Consider the following 14257-nt stretch of genomic DNA (forward strand, 5'->3'; position numbering starts at 1 on the left):
CTGTATGACACTATGCATTAGTGCTGAGATTCAGAAAGAATTTCAGAGTCCCAAATGCTTTAGGCATGTTACCCAGAGGGAATGGCCATCGTCCATTGCATACATCAAGATGGTGATGTACAAGGGTTTTACCCAGCTGTGTTGAGTCATATCGTGAAGATATGACATCGGATTCACATCAAAGGTGGATACATGGTGAGATTTTCCTATTTCAGTGCAAAAAACCTTACTAAACCAAATTTCTTTGAGATAAAAGCAATGAAAAAAACCTTTGCTGTGTATGGTTCCCGTCTTCTCAATGTCTTATGTTGTATTAATCTCAGGTTTTACTATTTCATTAAAATTCGCAAGCAGTCAGTAAGGTGTTTGCTTAATAGATTTAGCCTTGGCTATCTACATCAATACCATATTCAGTCACATTTGTTTGAAGGAGGCGTTTGTAAGAACAGTTCAGCAGATATATTCCTGAATTTGAGAAAAATGCAACACAATATTGGCCTGGAAGGATAGAAAGCTGGGAGAGGACTTTACAGTGGATCCACACCATAGTTCTCATTAAGACTGGATGTCTCCCCCACACCAAGGTATAGGACCAGATTATTTGGAGGCACAGCACAGCATGGGTTGGGGCTGCAAAGGTGCACCTTTGCACTTCTGGAAATCTAGGCTGTTTCAGATATGGCCTATAATGTGAGTTAGAGCAACCCAGAGGCTGCCTTATTTTGTGTCAGCTTCCCCTCAACCACCAATGGGCTGCTGTGTAACTCAAAATATTTGGATTACAAAGCATGCCAGACACACGCACACCCCACTGACATACTTCCTCCACAGGCCCTTATATTGGCGGGTTGGGCAGGTGGGTGGAGGTAGCAGTGTAGGATTATCTATGCCAACCCTTTGTGGTGGGGAAATTTCTCAGATAGCTATTCTACCCTCTTTATATTGTTGGAACAGCAAAGAAGGGGCCATAACCGGTGCCAGAATCTTCTGAATAGTACTTACTCATCTTAGAGCAGGGATGTCTTAAGATCAGTCCAAGTATTAAACTCATACCACAGCTGCCTTCTCCCAAAAAAAGAAGGCTGAAGACAAAGATGATCATGTTCTTTTTTGGCAGTGAACTCAACCAGTAAGAAGTTTCTATTGGTGTGACAAGGAAGCAACAAGTATAGGCAAATATGGGTATCCATTTCAATATTTTTATTAAGTTATCTAAACATATTAGCATACTTGATATGATCATTCTTCTATGAATGGAAAATGCTCTGATGGGAAAATCAACATTTTGCCATGGAAAATTTCCTGATTTTTCATTAGGAAAATCTAAACAAATATTTAGTTTCTGGTCAGGTCAACCTAAACTAAAAATTTCAGTTTGTAGAACCAACTTGAAATGTTCTGTCTGAGGGCAGTTTGACATTAATCTGTGTCCTCCTGAGTTACTGCAGTGCCTGAGGAAAGTTGTAGTTCAGAGGCCTTGCTCCCTGCATGGACTATGTCTCCCATGATGCACCATGGTGTCCTCTTTGGTTGAACCGTAGTAGTGCCTTATGGGAATCACATGGTGTAGGCTGGCTGGGGAGCTTGGCTGCCATGAGAATGGGGACTTGAGGCACTCAAAATACAAGTCCTATGAAGTACTGACACAGCTCCAGAGGACACATTAATTCCAAACAAACTGGACATGAAACATTTAAATATGTCCAACACAATATTTACAGACATTTCCTTTCTATGAAAAACTTCAATATTTTGACTTTTTTGTCCCAACTTAGAACACAAACATATTTTGAAATAATTGGAATTTTCCTACAGGATAGAAATGTTGATTTGCAATCAGCTCTAGTCACAGGCCTTGCCTCAGCTCTTGAAGTAACAATGGAAAGTCAGAGCTATCTTTTGCTTGTGAGGCTGGAAGGGGAATATGGAATTTCAGAAGAATTATTAAGTTTAATGATTATATGACTTGTTATAATTTATTATTGCGGTAGTATCAAGCAGCATCAGCCATGTTAGGGCCCTGTGTGCTAGGTGCTGTACCAATCTAGAGTAAGACAGTCCCTGCCTCATAAAACTAACAAACTTAAAGGCAAGATGTTACCTGCACGTGAAGCAACCAAGTGGTGTGGGCCGGGGGAGGAGAGAAACTCTATTGTAGGAAGCTGTAGCATCAGTATCAGCAATTGTAATAATCACAACTTGCCCTCTGCCTTATCATTATCAGATGACTCTTCTGGATGCATCATGACAAAGATGTCAGTTGCATTTGGATGAGGATATGGGGGAGGCTTTATGGATGTGAAAGAAGGTTGTTGTTTTTTTTTATGGGTTGTTTTTTGTGTGTGTGCACACCTAGGTTTTTTGGTTTTTTGATGGAACAGCTTACAGTAAAGCACACAGGAACTTTTGGGCAAAGCAAACAGCAGGTATTCTGAGCTGTACCGTTGAATAAATTTTGTAGGAATAAAGAAAATAAAATCCCTCCTAACGAGAGAGATAAACAGTAGGGTGAGGAGATACGTCATATTGAAGAAATCTTTTGGTTCTGAGAATTCTTCACATTTTCTGTTCATAGCTTCTCTTAGTCATTAGTTTGTGTCTTTACATAGAGCTAGCTGAGAAGATGTTGGATTCTTTTTCTTATAGCACATCCATCTACCTGAAACCAAACAGTGCTAGGAAAAACCACCCTATCTGGCCTCAGACCTTACAAAAAGGAGCAAATCAATAAGTCAAACTTTCCTGCTCTCGGTGTTAAATCAATCTGTTACAGGCAATCTTACACACGATCAGCCCTCCCAAACAATGTGGGCATTTCATCGTGGGATCTGATCAAGGTGTAAAGCATAGTGTCACTAAGGAGTAGCCTTAACCACCTCTCTTCAAGGTCCTACCCTCAGCCCTGTTCAGATTTAGATCAGAAGTATGTCTGTGTAAAAAGTATTCCCTTCCTTTTCACCTAGTTGTAGTGTTCAGTATTCATTGATAGCCTTGCCAGAGACCAAGTCATGTTACAGAGACTATTCGTTGAACTTATTATTGAATGAAATCCCTGGGGAAAAAAAGTGATTGTAGTTGCAGTGACACAATGGTAGATCAGATTTAACCAGTCTTTGAGAGAGTTTCTGTCTGACTCCGGTGTAACATCCATTCACATTTCCAGTAGCTAAAGGGAATGTTTGCCAATGGCCATGCACAGCAGAGGTATGAGGAAAAAGTGGACCCCAAATGAAATGCAAAAGAATTAGCCATCTTTAGCTATTTGGCAGGAACATACTGTATTGAAAAAGAAACAAATGTAGAGAGAAAAAGTATGACTCAAGAAATTAATGCAATGGAAATGTACTGTAGTGAAAGCTAACCTGGGCATTTTTTCTGTGTACTTCTGAGGGATGCTACCTTTTTATTTCTATATGATCAAATGAACTGAGCTGCCCCACTGCATTTGTTGAAGCAAACTGGGTTAGCGTGCTACTGGTGCATTAAACAGGGTTTTTACTCTGTAGTCAATAAAAGACGTAAGGTGGAGAAATGCCACTTTATTTCCAATTTGCCCCCCTCTGTTTTTTCTTAAGAGGGTCAGGGAACTAGGAAATCAATATGAATTTTTAGTGTTGGACTGAACTATAATTTCACATCAACCCCTACATAAACCAAACAGAATTAAGAATAAGAAATAAAACTGATTTTAACAGTTCCAACAAAACTGTTGTTTTTCCCAATACAGTTTTAAGTAAAGTATAAGAGTAATGGTGCTCACCTTTAAAAGCACATTTGTACCTTTTAAAAAGATCTTCCAAGCCGAAACATTCTCTCAAATACCATAATTCATTGCAATGGGCATAAATTCATTGTTGGTTCTAAACTTGCTGTACTAACACACATGGAGCCACACTTACTACATTTGATTCTGCTCTCACTGTACAAATCTGGAGTGAAATCAGTGGAATTTGGTCTGGTGTAAAATGACATGATGCCAGAATCAAACCCAGTAGATCTAGCTAAAGCTACTGTCATAGTACTGCATGTTTCTGCTTAGCCATATGTGCTACTGTGTTTTGATGCTTTCCCCATCTAGAGTTTTGAAATGGATAATTAACTAATGTATACTAAGGACAGATAAGAGTACCTCTCACCAGGTTATTGTCAATGATGTTTTCCCCCACTAGGAATAGAGGAAGAGCTATGAGCAATGTGTATCTGAAAGATGCAGACAATCATTAAAACATATATAATTTAGTTATCCAATTCATTTTAGCTCTTGATGTGAAATAAGCACAACATTAACAGACATGTACATTAAAATCTGAATTGTGCTTTGAGTTACCTGTTGTGAATGTGTGTTCACATGTGCATTTCTGAGAAATTGTTTTCAGCAGCATTCCTTTTACCTGTTGCAGAAATGTTAACCAAAGTATTCTCCAGGCTAGCAGGCTGCAAGGGTTATTTGCCAGGAACCCAGTCCATCTGGACTACTTTGTGGATTTTGATTGATTTATAATATTATCAAGGAAGAAAAATGTGAAGATGATCAATTCTCTGAGCTTTATGGAAGTGTGTTTATTTTTCAGAATAGGAGATATAACACAATCATTGGTTGGTGGACTAGAGTAGATAGGCTGCTTGGAAGACCATATCTACAGATTTGATGTTACCATTGGTTGCAGGCCTTGTTCGAGCAGATTTAGTGTCGCTTGGGAAGCCATTTATTTGTGCTGTCTCCCTAGCTAGAATGCCTAAGATTCCATGTGTAATATCCTTCTGCTATTAATCTGCCCCAGATTCTTGTATCAGCTGGGTATGAGGAGTGAGTATAGAATTGGTATCATGTCCAGAATTGATGTGGGTGGGTTTATGGAGGGAATGACGGATGTAATATGTGAAAGTTTCCTGTTAAACAGCAGAGATGAGTGAAAACTGTGATATGCATCATCACAAACTGTATAAAAAGAGAAGATATCTTGACTTCCCACAGTGCTTTAAGTCTTATCGTATGTCTGTTTTGTAGGTCTGTTTGAAAAATGTTAAATAAAACATTGTCCTGTTTTGTTTTTTTGTTTTTTAAGAGGTATTTGGTTGCAGTCAAAATTTTCTGAGAAAAAAGACTGAGTTTGGTGGAATTTCCAATTGGAAAAATTGAAACAAATTGTTTCAGTTTCTGATCTACAAATCAGAATGAAACATTTTAGTTTGGGAATGTTGAAACGTTTGGTTTGACATTTCCAAATCACATTTTTTCAGAACTTTTCATTCTGCAAAAAAGAAGTGATATTTTGACTTTGTCCTGAATTGGGACAAAACACCAAACCTCAAAATATCTATATTTTAATAGATGAGAAATTCCACTATTTGATCAGCTTTAGCTGTTAGTCTGCACAAAGCAGCTTACATTCCAACCATATATTCTTGGAATATGAGGAATAAATATCACCTTCATACTAGTAGCCCTGTTGTACTGAGGGACGACCTACAGGTCCAGATTTGGCAGCACTGTCTGAAACTGTTGGGCTGTGAAGTGGCATCATATTTTTTGTCAACTTAGAAGGGGCAGCTTTCATGGAGGGTACCCCTTTTGTGTTGTATTCCATGTAGGTTCCACCTGTATGTGGTTTGAAATACTCATTTAATGAAAGCAGAATCAATCTACAATCAATCAGAGACACCATGCCTTTTTTTATTTTAAAAAAACACCACTACCACAGAATACCAACCCCAAAACATCCTATCAGGTGAAGCTTTGGATGACAGCATTAGTGGAAGCTGGAATACCTGTTTGGGTCCCGCTGAGGATGCAAACATGTTCTTTATGGGGGTCCTCTTTCCTTTAACTGTTAGCCAGGAAAGGGATCAATCTGTTGAAAAACTATTCAGTACAGAAGAGGTGGAGCAGCATTGGGAAAGAAAATGACTTTTCCCTTGTCATTTGTGCCTTTTATTCCTTACCCATTTTCACTGTGGCTCGTATGAGCGCTTGTACTAAATTAATGCCACGACAGCAAAAGCTATTTTAAATATGGTTGCAATTTCATGCCCCCAAATTTCCTGTTATCTTTAATCTTTGATCATTACAGTCCCCAAATGGAGATTTTTCGGTGAGCTGCAATTTTTATGTTGGTGCTGTTTAGAATTAACTGGTCCGCTTCCTAAAAAGCCAAATGTTTAATCAATACATATCCTACTGTGTATAATAAATACATTTCTGCCATCCCTTTTGAAGAAAGGATGCCATTGATTTGAGCCAAATAGTTTGCAAAATGGTAAAGGAGATGGGCTTTTTTCATAGCTATTTAACATGACAGGGCCAACAGGCAGATTAGAGCATTGAAACAGCATCTGAAATTCTAAGGGGAAAGCCTCTTACAGGAATTTGTTTACTTTGAACATTTGTTACATTAGCATTTGTTCCAATTGTAATGATTGATTGATTTGGATTCTCTTTGTTCTATGGCTAAGAGTTTGACAGCCTTTCAATAAACAGAGAATTTAGAGATTTGGTATTTTGATTTTGTTGTTGTTGTGTATCCTTTTCTGATCTTTGAAAGAAAACTTCCATTTTAAATCTGTAATAACACAGGCTGATTACTTCCCATCAACTCACTGGCTTCTAGGACAGAATTTTCAAGCTGGTTATTGTTTGCACTGCTCTGCTATAAAAGTACAGGGTCTGTAAATTAAAATTGGACTGTAATAGTTTTAATCTGCATTTTTATAGTCCTCTAATCCAGTGGTCATATTGCATTTCAGGCTTTTACTTATATTGTCGTCTTTTCTGGAGGAGGGCGGTGGTTGGAAAACTATTTTAGACACAGCAGGGAGTTAATATTTGTTGATACACTTTTTATTATTTATTTATTATAATTCTAGATTAGAAATGGACAGCAGTGTTGTTATACATTGAAGAATAAAGACCTGGAACTTGCTTCAAAAGGAGTAATTTGCTTGGAGTTGGATGTCCTATTTAATCCAGTAAGTTTAAATGTTTTCACTTACCTCATCCTCTGTATAAGAAACTGGAACGCCTAAACTTGCCAGTGCCAAGGGGTTTGGTCTTTTAAACACAGGAACTGAACGGAGAAGGTCCTGACCTGGTTGCATCTGGAGGGAACGTTGAGCTTTATTCTTTTTATAAAGAAATACTGGCAGATCACAATGCTGCAACATTCCACTCCAGTTGATGTGACAGTGAAATGGCAACTTTGGGCTGGGGATGACCACAGATGTCTTGGGAAGAGGTGTGGGTTATTGCACGGAAGGGCTTAATTTGCAGCAACAAAAAAGGGAGTTAATATTTATATTACTATGCAGGAATTTTAACTACTAATTCTTCCCAGAAAGTTGACCCACAATATCCTATTCAGAGGGTGTTGACAGGAACAAAAACTCAGACATGGATGTAGTGGTCTCAGATTGCTTGTCCCGACATCTGTTACTGACTTAAATTCTGTTTTACATTCGCTGTTGCTGTGTGTTAGTTCTTCCTAGCCACTTATTACAGTAATGTAGGAAGAAAAGTTTTAATTATTTAAATGGCTGATAAGTACTATTTTACCGTGAATGGAGTTTAGGTTTGGGATGTTGCTATAGGGAACGATGATCAACACTCTTTGCCAAAGAACAAACTCAAATATATTATGGCTCTCCTTTTCCGGAGGCTTTCAAAGATATTCCCAGTCCATTCCTTTTTTCAGAAAGACTGGAATCTATCTATTTAAGTATCTATTAGCCATCACTGTAGTGTCTGGGAACCTCTTTATAATCTTTAGTTTATTGTATCTACACAACACCGCAGTAAGATAGGAAGGTACTGTTTCCAATTTACAGATGGGATATGAAGGCCAAGGTAGGCTAGACCAAGGTCACACAAAAGTTTGTGACAGAGCCAATGCCATGTCCACTTGACCATTCTCCTATCTATGGCTAAGATACTACTTTTTGTGGGCTAAATTATAATACCATTACTCATGTTTGGATAGCATTTTACTCCATGAGTCCATTCCATTGACTTCAGTGGACCTACTACTAAAGTAAAGTAGTATTCAACATGAATAAGTAAATCACAATCTGGCAAGTGGCTAAGGGTGTTACAGGAGTGTAGAATACTTTCGGCTGTTCTTGAATGTCCCTTCTAATACCTTAGTATTAAATATTAAATAGGACATTTGAAGATGTGATCTTCAGTTCCCATTTCTTTTTTTAGAACTTTTCTTTATGGGTTGATCCAACAGAGGAGCAGAAGGGAGTATGCTGAGCTGTGTGCTAAGCTTAAGCATGGAGCTGCTCACATCCTGCAGTCTGCCACTCTGCAGGCAGTTGGATTTATTGGAGTAACCTGGATAAGCGTCAGGATTGTGTAGAATGACTGATATGTACACCTAACACCTTGTCATAAACCATTTAGAGGCTGAAACAAATAAATAAGTAAAGGACACCAGAGCTCCAAATCAATATGATGGTACCAAGCTTGAATGGTAACATTTTAAATAAATTATTCCTTCCTTAGGTAAAAGCAAGTATCAGAACCTTCAAGCCACGAGAAAAGCGCTTCGTTGGAGACAACCGCAAGTTTTCAAAGAAGGTGGGTTGACTCTGGGCTGAGCTATCACTTCTGTTTGGGATGGCTTTTCAGTAGCTTCACTAGTACACATGGATGATAGTGCAAACTCTATGCGTAGACTCACTGAACACAGATGTCAATTCTGTGTAGATTTTTGCATGTGTATAAATGCTGATTTGCATTCACACACAGTTGCTTCTTGATCTACCTCTGTGGTGCTACATCTCCCCAATTTCTGGAGGGAAAAGAATGGCTTAATAAATAACTTTAACACATATGCATGCTGCACAGTTTATGGAATTTGAAACAAAAACCTGTACTTCGTTTTCATCTCCAAAAAATAAAGAAACACAATGAGCTACTATAGAAATTCAATAAGGTTCTAAATCAATTATTATAAAAGTCTATAGTATTTAACTGAGACTAATGCTCTTGCTATTTTTAAGCATCTATAGCAAGAATATAATTTTTTATTCAATTCTGTATGGGAATAGCCCAAACCCCTATGGAAAGGGTCTTATTTTCTGTTAAATTCTATAGGATTTTGCAATAAAGGGGTTTTTGTTTGTTTTTTGTTCGTTTGTTTTTGTTTTGTAGAGGGGGGAAAAGCTTCAATTTTTTTTCCTTCAGACTTGCAGATTTTGGGGGTCAGGGAAAGTACTGAGATATTTGGGTGTCGTACAAAAACATATGGTAGCTAGAGTATGTCTCTGAAATAGAAGCTGTAGCATACATACAAGCACAAAGCAATTGTAGCTTAAAATTGTCACCGTTCTTGAAGTGAAGTAGGAAATTGGAGCATTTAATTAAATTCCTTTCTTTCCCCTCCCGTCCGACATTTACCAGATCTTATCGAGAAATGTTGATCGTGTGAAAAAAATCACCATGGCAATATGGAATACAATACAATTCCTAAGGAGCTGCTTTCTCTGGGAATCTACACCAAGGAGTGTGATAGCATTTGTAGTAAGTGGATTTCTTTATATTCCATCAGACTAACTGATATAAGGCATTGAGTCTTACAGTACCTTCCCCCTCCCTCAGCTTAAACTCTCTTGTTGTTGGTTGGTGTTACTACTATTGTCCTTCAGTTTTATTGTTTAAATCACTGTATTGCGTGATCAAAGTCTCCTTGTGCTGAATGCTAGACGAACACAATGGCGGTCCTTCTAGAGCAATCTTTCCCATGTTTTCACCTGTTGCAGAGGCCTTCTGCACAACAGAGCCCCTTCTGGGACCTTGTGTGGAGGAGCCATGTGGACCCAAAAGCATCACTGGGGGCCTCCAAAGGCTTTGCACATAAAGGTTGGATGGGCTGCACTGGCTTTCAATAGGTTTACACAGAGAAGAGTGTGACGACCCAGAACCTAGCTATCTAGAATCCCCACAAAGGGGTTACAGAAGGTCTTGTCGGCTGGAGTTGCGATAATGGAATGGAATGGCTGCAGCCCTGTGACCTACCTCTGGCGTGTTGTGCTGCTGATAAAGCACTGGAAGAATGAGACTACAGGGAACAATTCCTTATTGATGGGACAAGATGAACTAATAGGTCTTTTCCGTTCCAATTTTAATTTCAATGAGACTGCATTTTACTGTAGTTCAGCGATGCTTGCCATGCCCTGTTAGTTGAGGGTGTGCCGCTTGACCGACTGCGTACAAGCAGTTCTGTGCTGACATTGTCTCTTGCAAGTCTGACCACCTGACTGTAATAACTATAAAAAAAAATTTGGTCAGCAAGTCCTGGTGTGGTCTGAGAATTAACAGCCAAGTTCTCCACCTATCTGGCCCACTTTTCAGCTGTATTCTTTTCCCCCTCTTTGTAATAAACACCTTGTTTTCAGCTTTCTCATCCACTCAAACTGAAAGAGGTTTCTCCTCCTTTTTTATTCAGCAGTGTGGCATTTTCTTCGTGCTTGAAATGTCTGGCATGCCATTAAAGGTTGCAAAATCATTTTATGGTGGTCCAGAGGGGGAAAAAAAAAAGTTTTTGAGTTAAGTGTTTATTGAACCAAATAACAGCCACATCTTCAAGTGTTTACCTCCCTTTTTGTTTGTGAATTATAAGTTGCTTTAGGGTTCTTTTGATGAAAACACTTCACAGTGTATTTGCACAGATGAGTAAAGTGAGCTGTCGCTACTTGAAAGATGCACAGAGTAAAGACCGAGACGCTGTCTTTCACCTTGCAGGTTGAGAGGGATCTGGCAGGCATGACTGAAGAGGAAGAGAGGGGTTTTTTTTGTTTTTGTTTTTCACTTGTGTTGATAATGTACACAGTTGACTCTAATGGATCAGGAGCTTGAAAGGGTGAGGATTAGTGTTTTCCAGTCCATTCTCCAAATGAGATACTAATGGATATACCTTTCCCTGTGATGTAAACAGATTTACTGAAACACAAGGGGAAGGAGGCACAGTTAATTTTAGTTCTTTCCTCTAGAACATGAAATTCTGGGTTCCTTGGACAATCTGCCACTCTTATGCTTGAGTGTGAACATGCAATAGCGGTGGTTCCGAGACCCATGTCTGTGTGTATTCTGAATGTGAAGGTAAAATGGGACTCTTAGTTGAAGCTGGTATGTGTGAGTGCACTAGTGGCATTGCATGTTTGTACATACTGGAAATGGAAAAGAAGGTGAACATGCAGGGTGCCAAGTGCCCTGATTCAGCAAGTTACTTAAGCACATGCTTAAAATTAGGCATATGGTTAAGTAGCTCGGTGAAGCTGGCCAAAAACAAACTTGGAGATGTGTCTGTTTCTAGGCTGTGGAGAAATGTAACAATGTTAGCAAGTGAGGGCAACTGAAATATAAAGAAAAAATTGGAAAGTGTTTCTAGGATCAAGGAGCTATAGGTGATGATCCAGGATGCATCTAGAGATTGAAAAATGGGGTCAGATGGTGAGAAGAACAGTTTTCCAAATTCCTCTTTTTACTGTGTGTCATAGATGCTGTCCCAGTAGAATTAATGTCGTGATATGTTATTTTGAGGGTGGGAGGGATTGGGAAATTACTGTACAATGTTAAGATAATAGCAAGTAACTTTCCTCTGAAAACAAATTTTAAACCTAGCTCATTCAGCATTAGTGTTAATTCTACCCCCTTCACTATGAATATTTCCAATGTCTCTGTTAATAGTTTTAGAAGTGCCTTTACCATGGTCTCAGTGCAAAGTAAAAACTGCATGTACAGTTCTCACGCAGCTGGTCAAAGATGACTACAAACAACGCTCCCATCCTGCCTAGAAAATTCTGCTCTTCCCTCCAACTTTTTCAACCACTCTTTTCTCAAACCATTGGAAAAGCCAGGGAAAACAGAGTTTAGGAGTACCCACTGGATGTTCTTGCCTACTCATTGACCAAATAAAAGGTGAATTAAAACAATAAAAACCACTGTCCTCCCAAAAGCAGCCCAGTTTCAGCTCAGCCTGTTCCACAGGTTTCTTACTATGTGGCCACTCTGCCATTAAAAGCAGGAGAGGTGTCTGATATCCCCAAGACATCTTTTGCACCTTTCTTCTTGATTCTATGCATGATTGGAAGTACAGGAGTTAATTAACTTCATTCAACTACAGTTGCTGAGGAACGGTATTGTGAATGGCATGTATTTTTTAAAAACTGTTTGTGCATGATTGTCAGGGCTTGGAATATGGCCAGAAACACAGGAAACCTCCACGCCTTACTGCCCTGGGCTGTGTGTTGCTCTCACACTTCCATTACTGTGTACCGGGAATGTTTTCCCATTAATGTTGACAGGGTTGCGAGTTTGACAAGAGTATTTACTAATTCTGCTGGAGGCACATTAGAGAAAGAGAGATGGACAGAACTACAGAAAGAGAGAGAGGAGGTCACGTGTGCTATCTCCTTTTGCATCAATGTATAGGGTAAAACCCTCCCAAGTTAAATCTGTGTTTGTCTTCTCTCCCCATGGTAGAATATAAATAACATGTGAGTAGATTTCACGTGCATACAAGTGAATGCAAATTCCTCATCAACACTCAATCTGTTTAGAGTAATAGAATCATAGGGTTAGAAGGGACTGCAATGGTCATCTAGTCTAGCCCCCTGCCAAGATGCAGGATTTGTTGTGTCTAAACCATCTAAGACAGATGGCTCCAACCTCCTTTTGAAAACCTCCAGTGAAGAAGCTTCCACAACCTCTCTAGGCAGTTTGATCCATTGTCATACTGTTCTTACAGTTAGGAAATCTAAATCTGCAGTGCTGTAGTTTGAAACCATTGCCTCTTGTCCTGCCCTCTGTGGCAAAAGAGAATAATTTTTCTCCATCTTTTTTATGGCTGCCTTTCATGTATCTGAGGACCGCTATCATATCCCCCCTTAGACTCCTCTTTTCCAAACTAAACATACCCAGTTCTTTCAGACTTTGTTTATATGGCTTGCATTCCCTCCCTTTGATCATCTTTGTCACTCATCTCTGGAGACCAGCTGAGGCCTAACCAGTGCCAAGTACAGCAATACTGTCACCTCCCGTGACTTACGTGTTAATGCAACATACAATTGTATTTGCTTTTTCTTTTTTTTTTTTTGGCAACAGCATTACATTGCTGACTCATGTTGACATCGTGATCCACAACTCCCATATCCTTCTCAGCAGTTTCCCCCAGTCTGTATTTGTGCATTTGGTTTTCTTCCCTAAGTTTAACACCTTACATTTCTCTTTTGTTGAATTTCATTTTATTGTCTATAGCCCAGTTCTCTAATTTATCAAAATCCTTCTGAATTTTAGCTCTATCCTCCAAAGTATTGGCAGCTTTGTGTCATCTGCAGACTTGATCGTTATGCTCTCTGTGTGTACATCCAAGTCATTAATAAGATGTTAAACATCAGCAGACCCAGAACAGATTTCTGTGGAACCCTACTTGAGACTCTCTCCAGTCCAGCATCATTCCATTAATAGTTTAAACTGATGACTTGTGACTGAATCTGATCCAGTTCCCTCACCACTCGCGATATCTACTCTTGGCCATCCTGAGTATCAATTCTGCCAGGTTCTTCACTCTCCTCAGCAGTCTCCCTACCCACCTTTTTCTCTGTCTATAGCCTCTCCCTCGCTCTCTCCTGGAGCATCAGCTTCCTGTTGTGACTTGGCCCTCCTACCAGGTCACTAAGTTCCTCCCCTTCCGGGGAAATCACAGTCCTTCTGGACCAACTGTTTGGCTGACATCTCCAATACCCTGTGTAACTACCCAGTGGCTGTTAGGGGAACCCAGACCTGCCCTCTACACTGGATTCCAGCCCAGGGACCCTATAACATGCAGCCAACTGACTTAGTCTTTGCTGCTTTTCCCTGGGCTTCTTCCTACATCACTATCTCCCACCGTCTCTGAGTATGCCAACATTCCAACTCCTTTTTCTCAGGGAGTAACTGCAGCCTGCCTTTCCTGCAGTCCTTCTCGCTACTTGCAGCTCCTTGGCTTTATACAAGCCCCTTCTATTCCAGCCCAGCTGCTCCTGCCTCCAATTAGTGGTCTTCTTCTGGCCTATATCTCCCCCCTGCTGGCTGCTTAATTGGTCAATTAGGCTTGCCTGGCCCAATTTACTCTCTCAGTGGCCAATGTGGGGAATATACCCCATCACATTATCTCTACAGTCACTTGCACAGACACTAGGGTAAGTACTGTTTGGGATTATGTAGGTGTTACCTGAAATCAGAATTTAGTCAGTTGAATTTTGCTGTGTGAAAGGTGAG

The 14257-nt window shown here is 39.7% G+C and overlaps 1 protein-coding gene across 1 annotated transcript in view; it reads left to right on the forward strand.

Moving 5' to 3' along the window:
• MCTP2 (multiple C2 and transmembrane domain containing 2) overlaps window positions 1–14257 on the forward strand; it is a 167666-nt gene that overhangs the window by 102076 nt on the left and 51333 nt on the right. Inside the window, 3 exon segments of the mRNA XM_075069094.1 lie at window positions 6865–6966; window positions 8501–8575; window positions 9401–9520. Coding sequence (XP_074925195.1) covers window positions 6865–6966; window positions 8501–8575; window positions 9401–9520 — 297 coding nt within the window.

Source organism: Chelonoidis abingdonii, chromosome 9 (genome assembly GCF_003597395.2).
Source record: "Chelonoidis abingdonii isolate Lonesome George chromosome 9, CheloAbing_2.0, whole genome shotgun sequence".
Lineage (NCBI taxonomy): Eukaryota > Metazoa > Chordata > Testudines > Testudinidae > Chelonoidis > Chelonoidis abingdonii.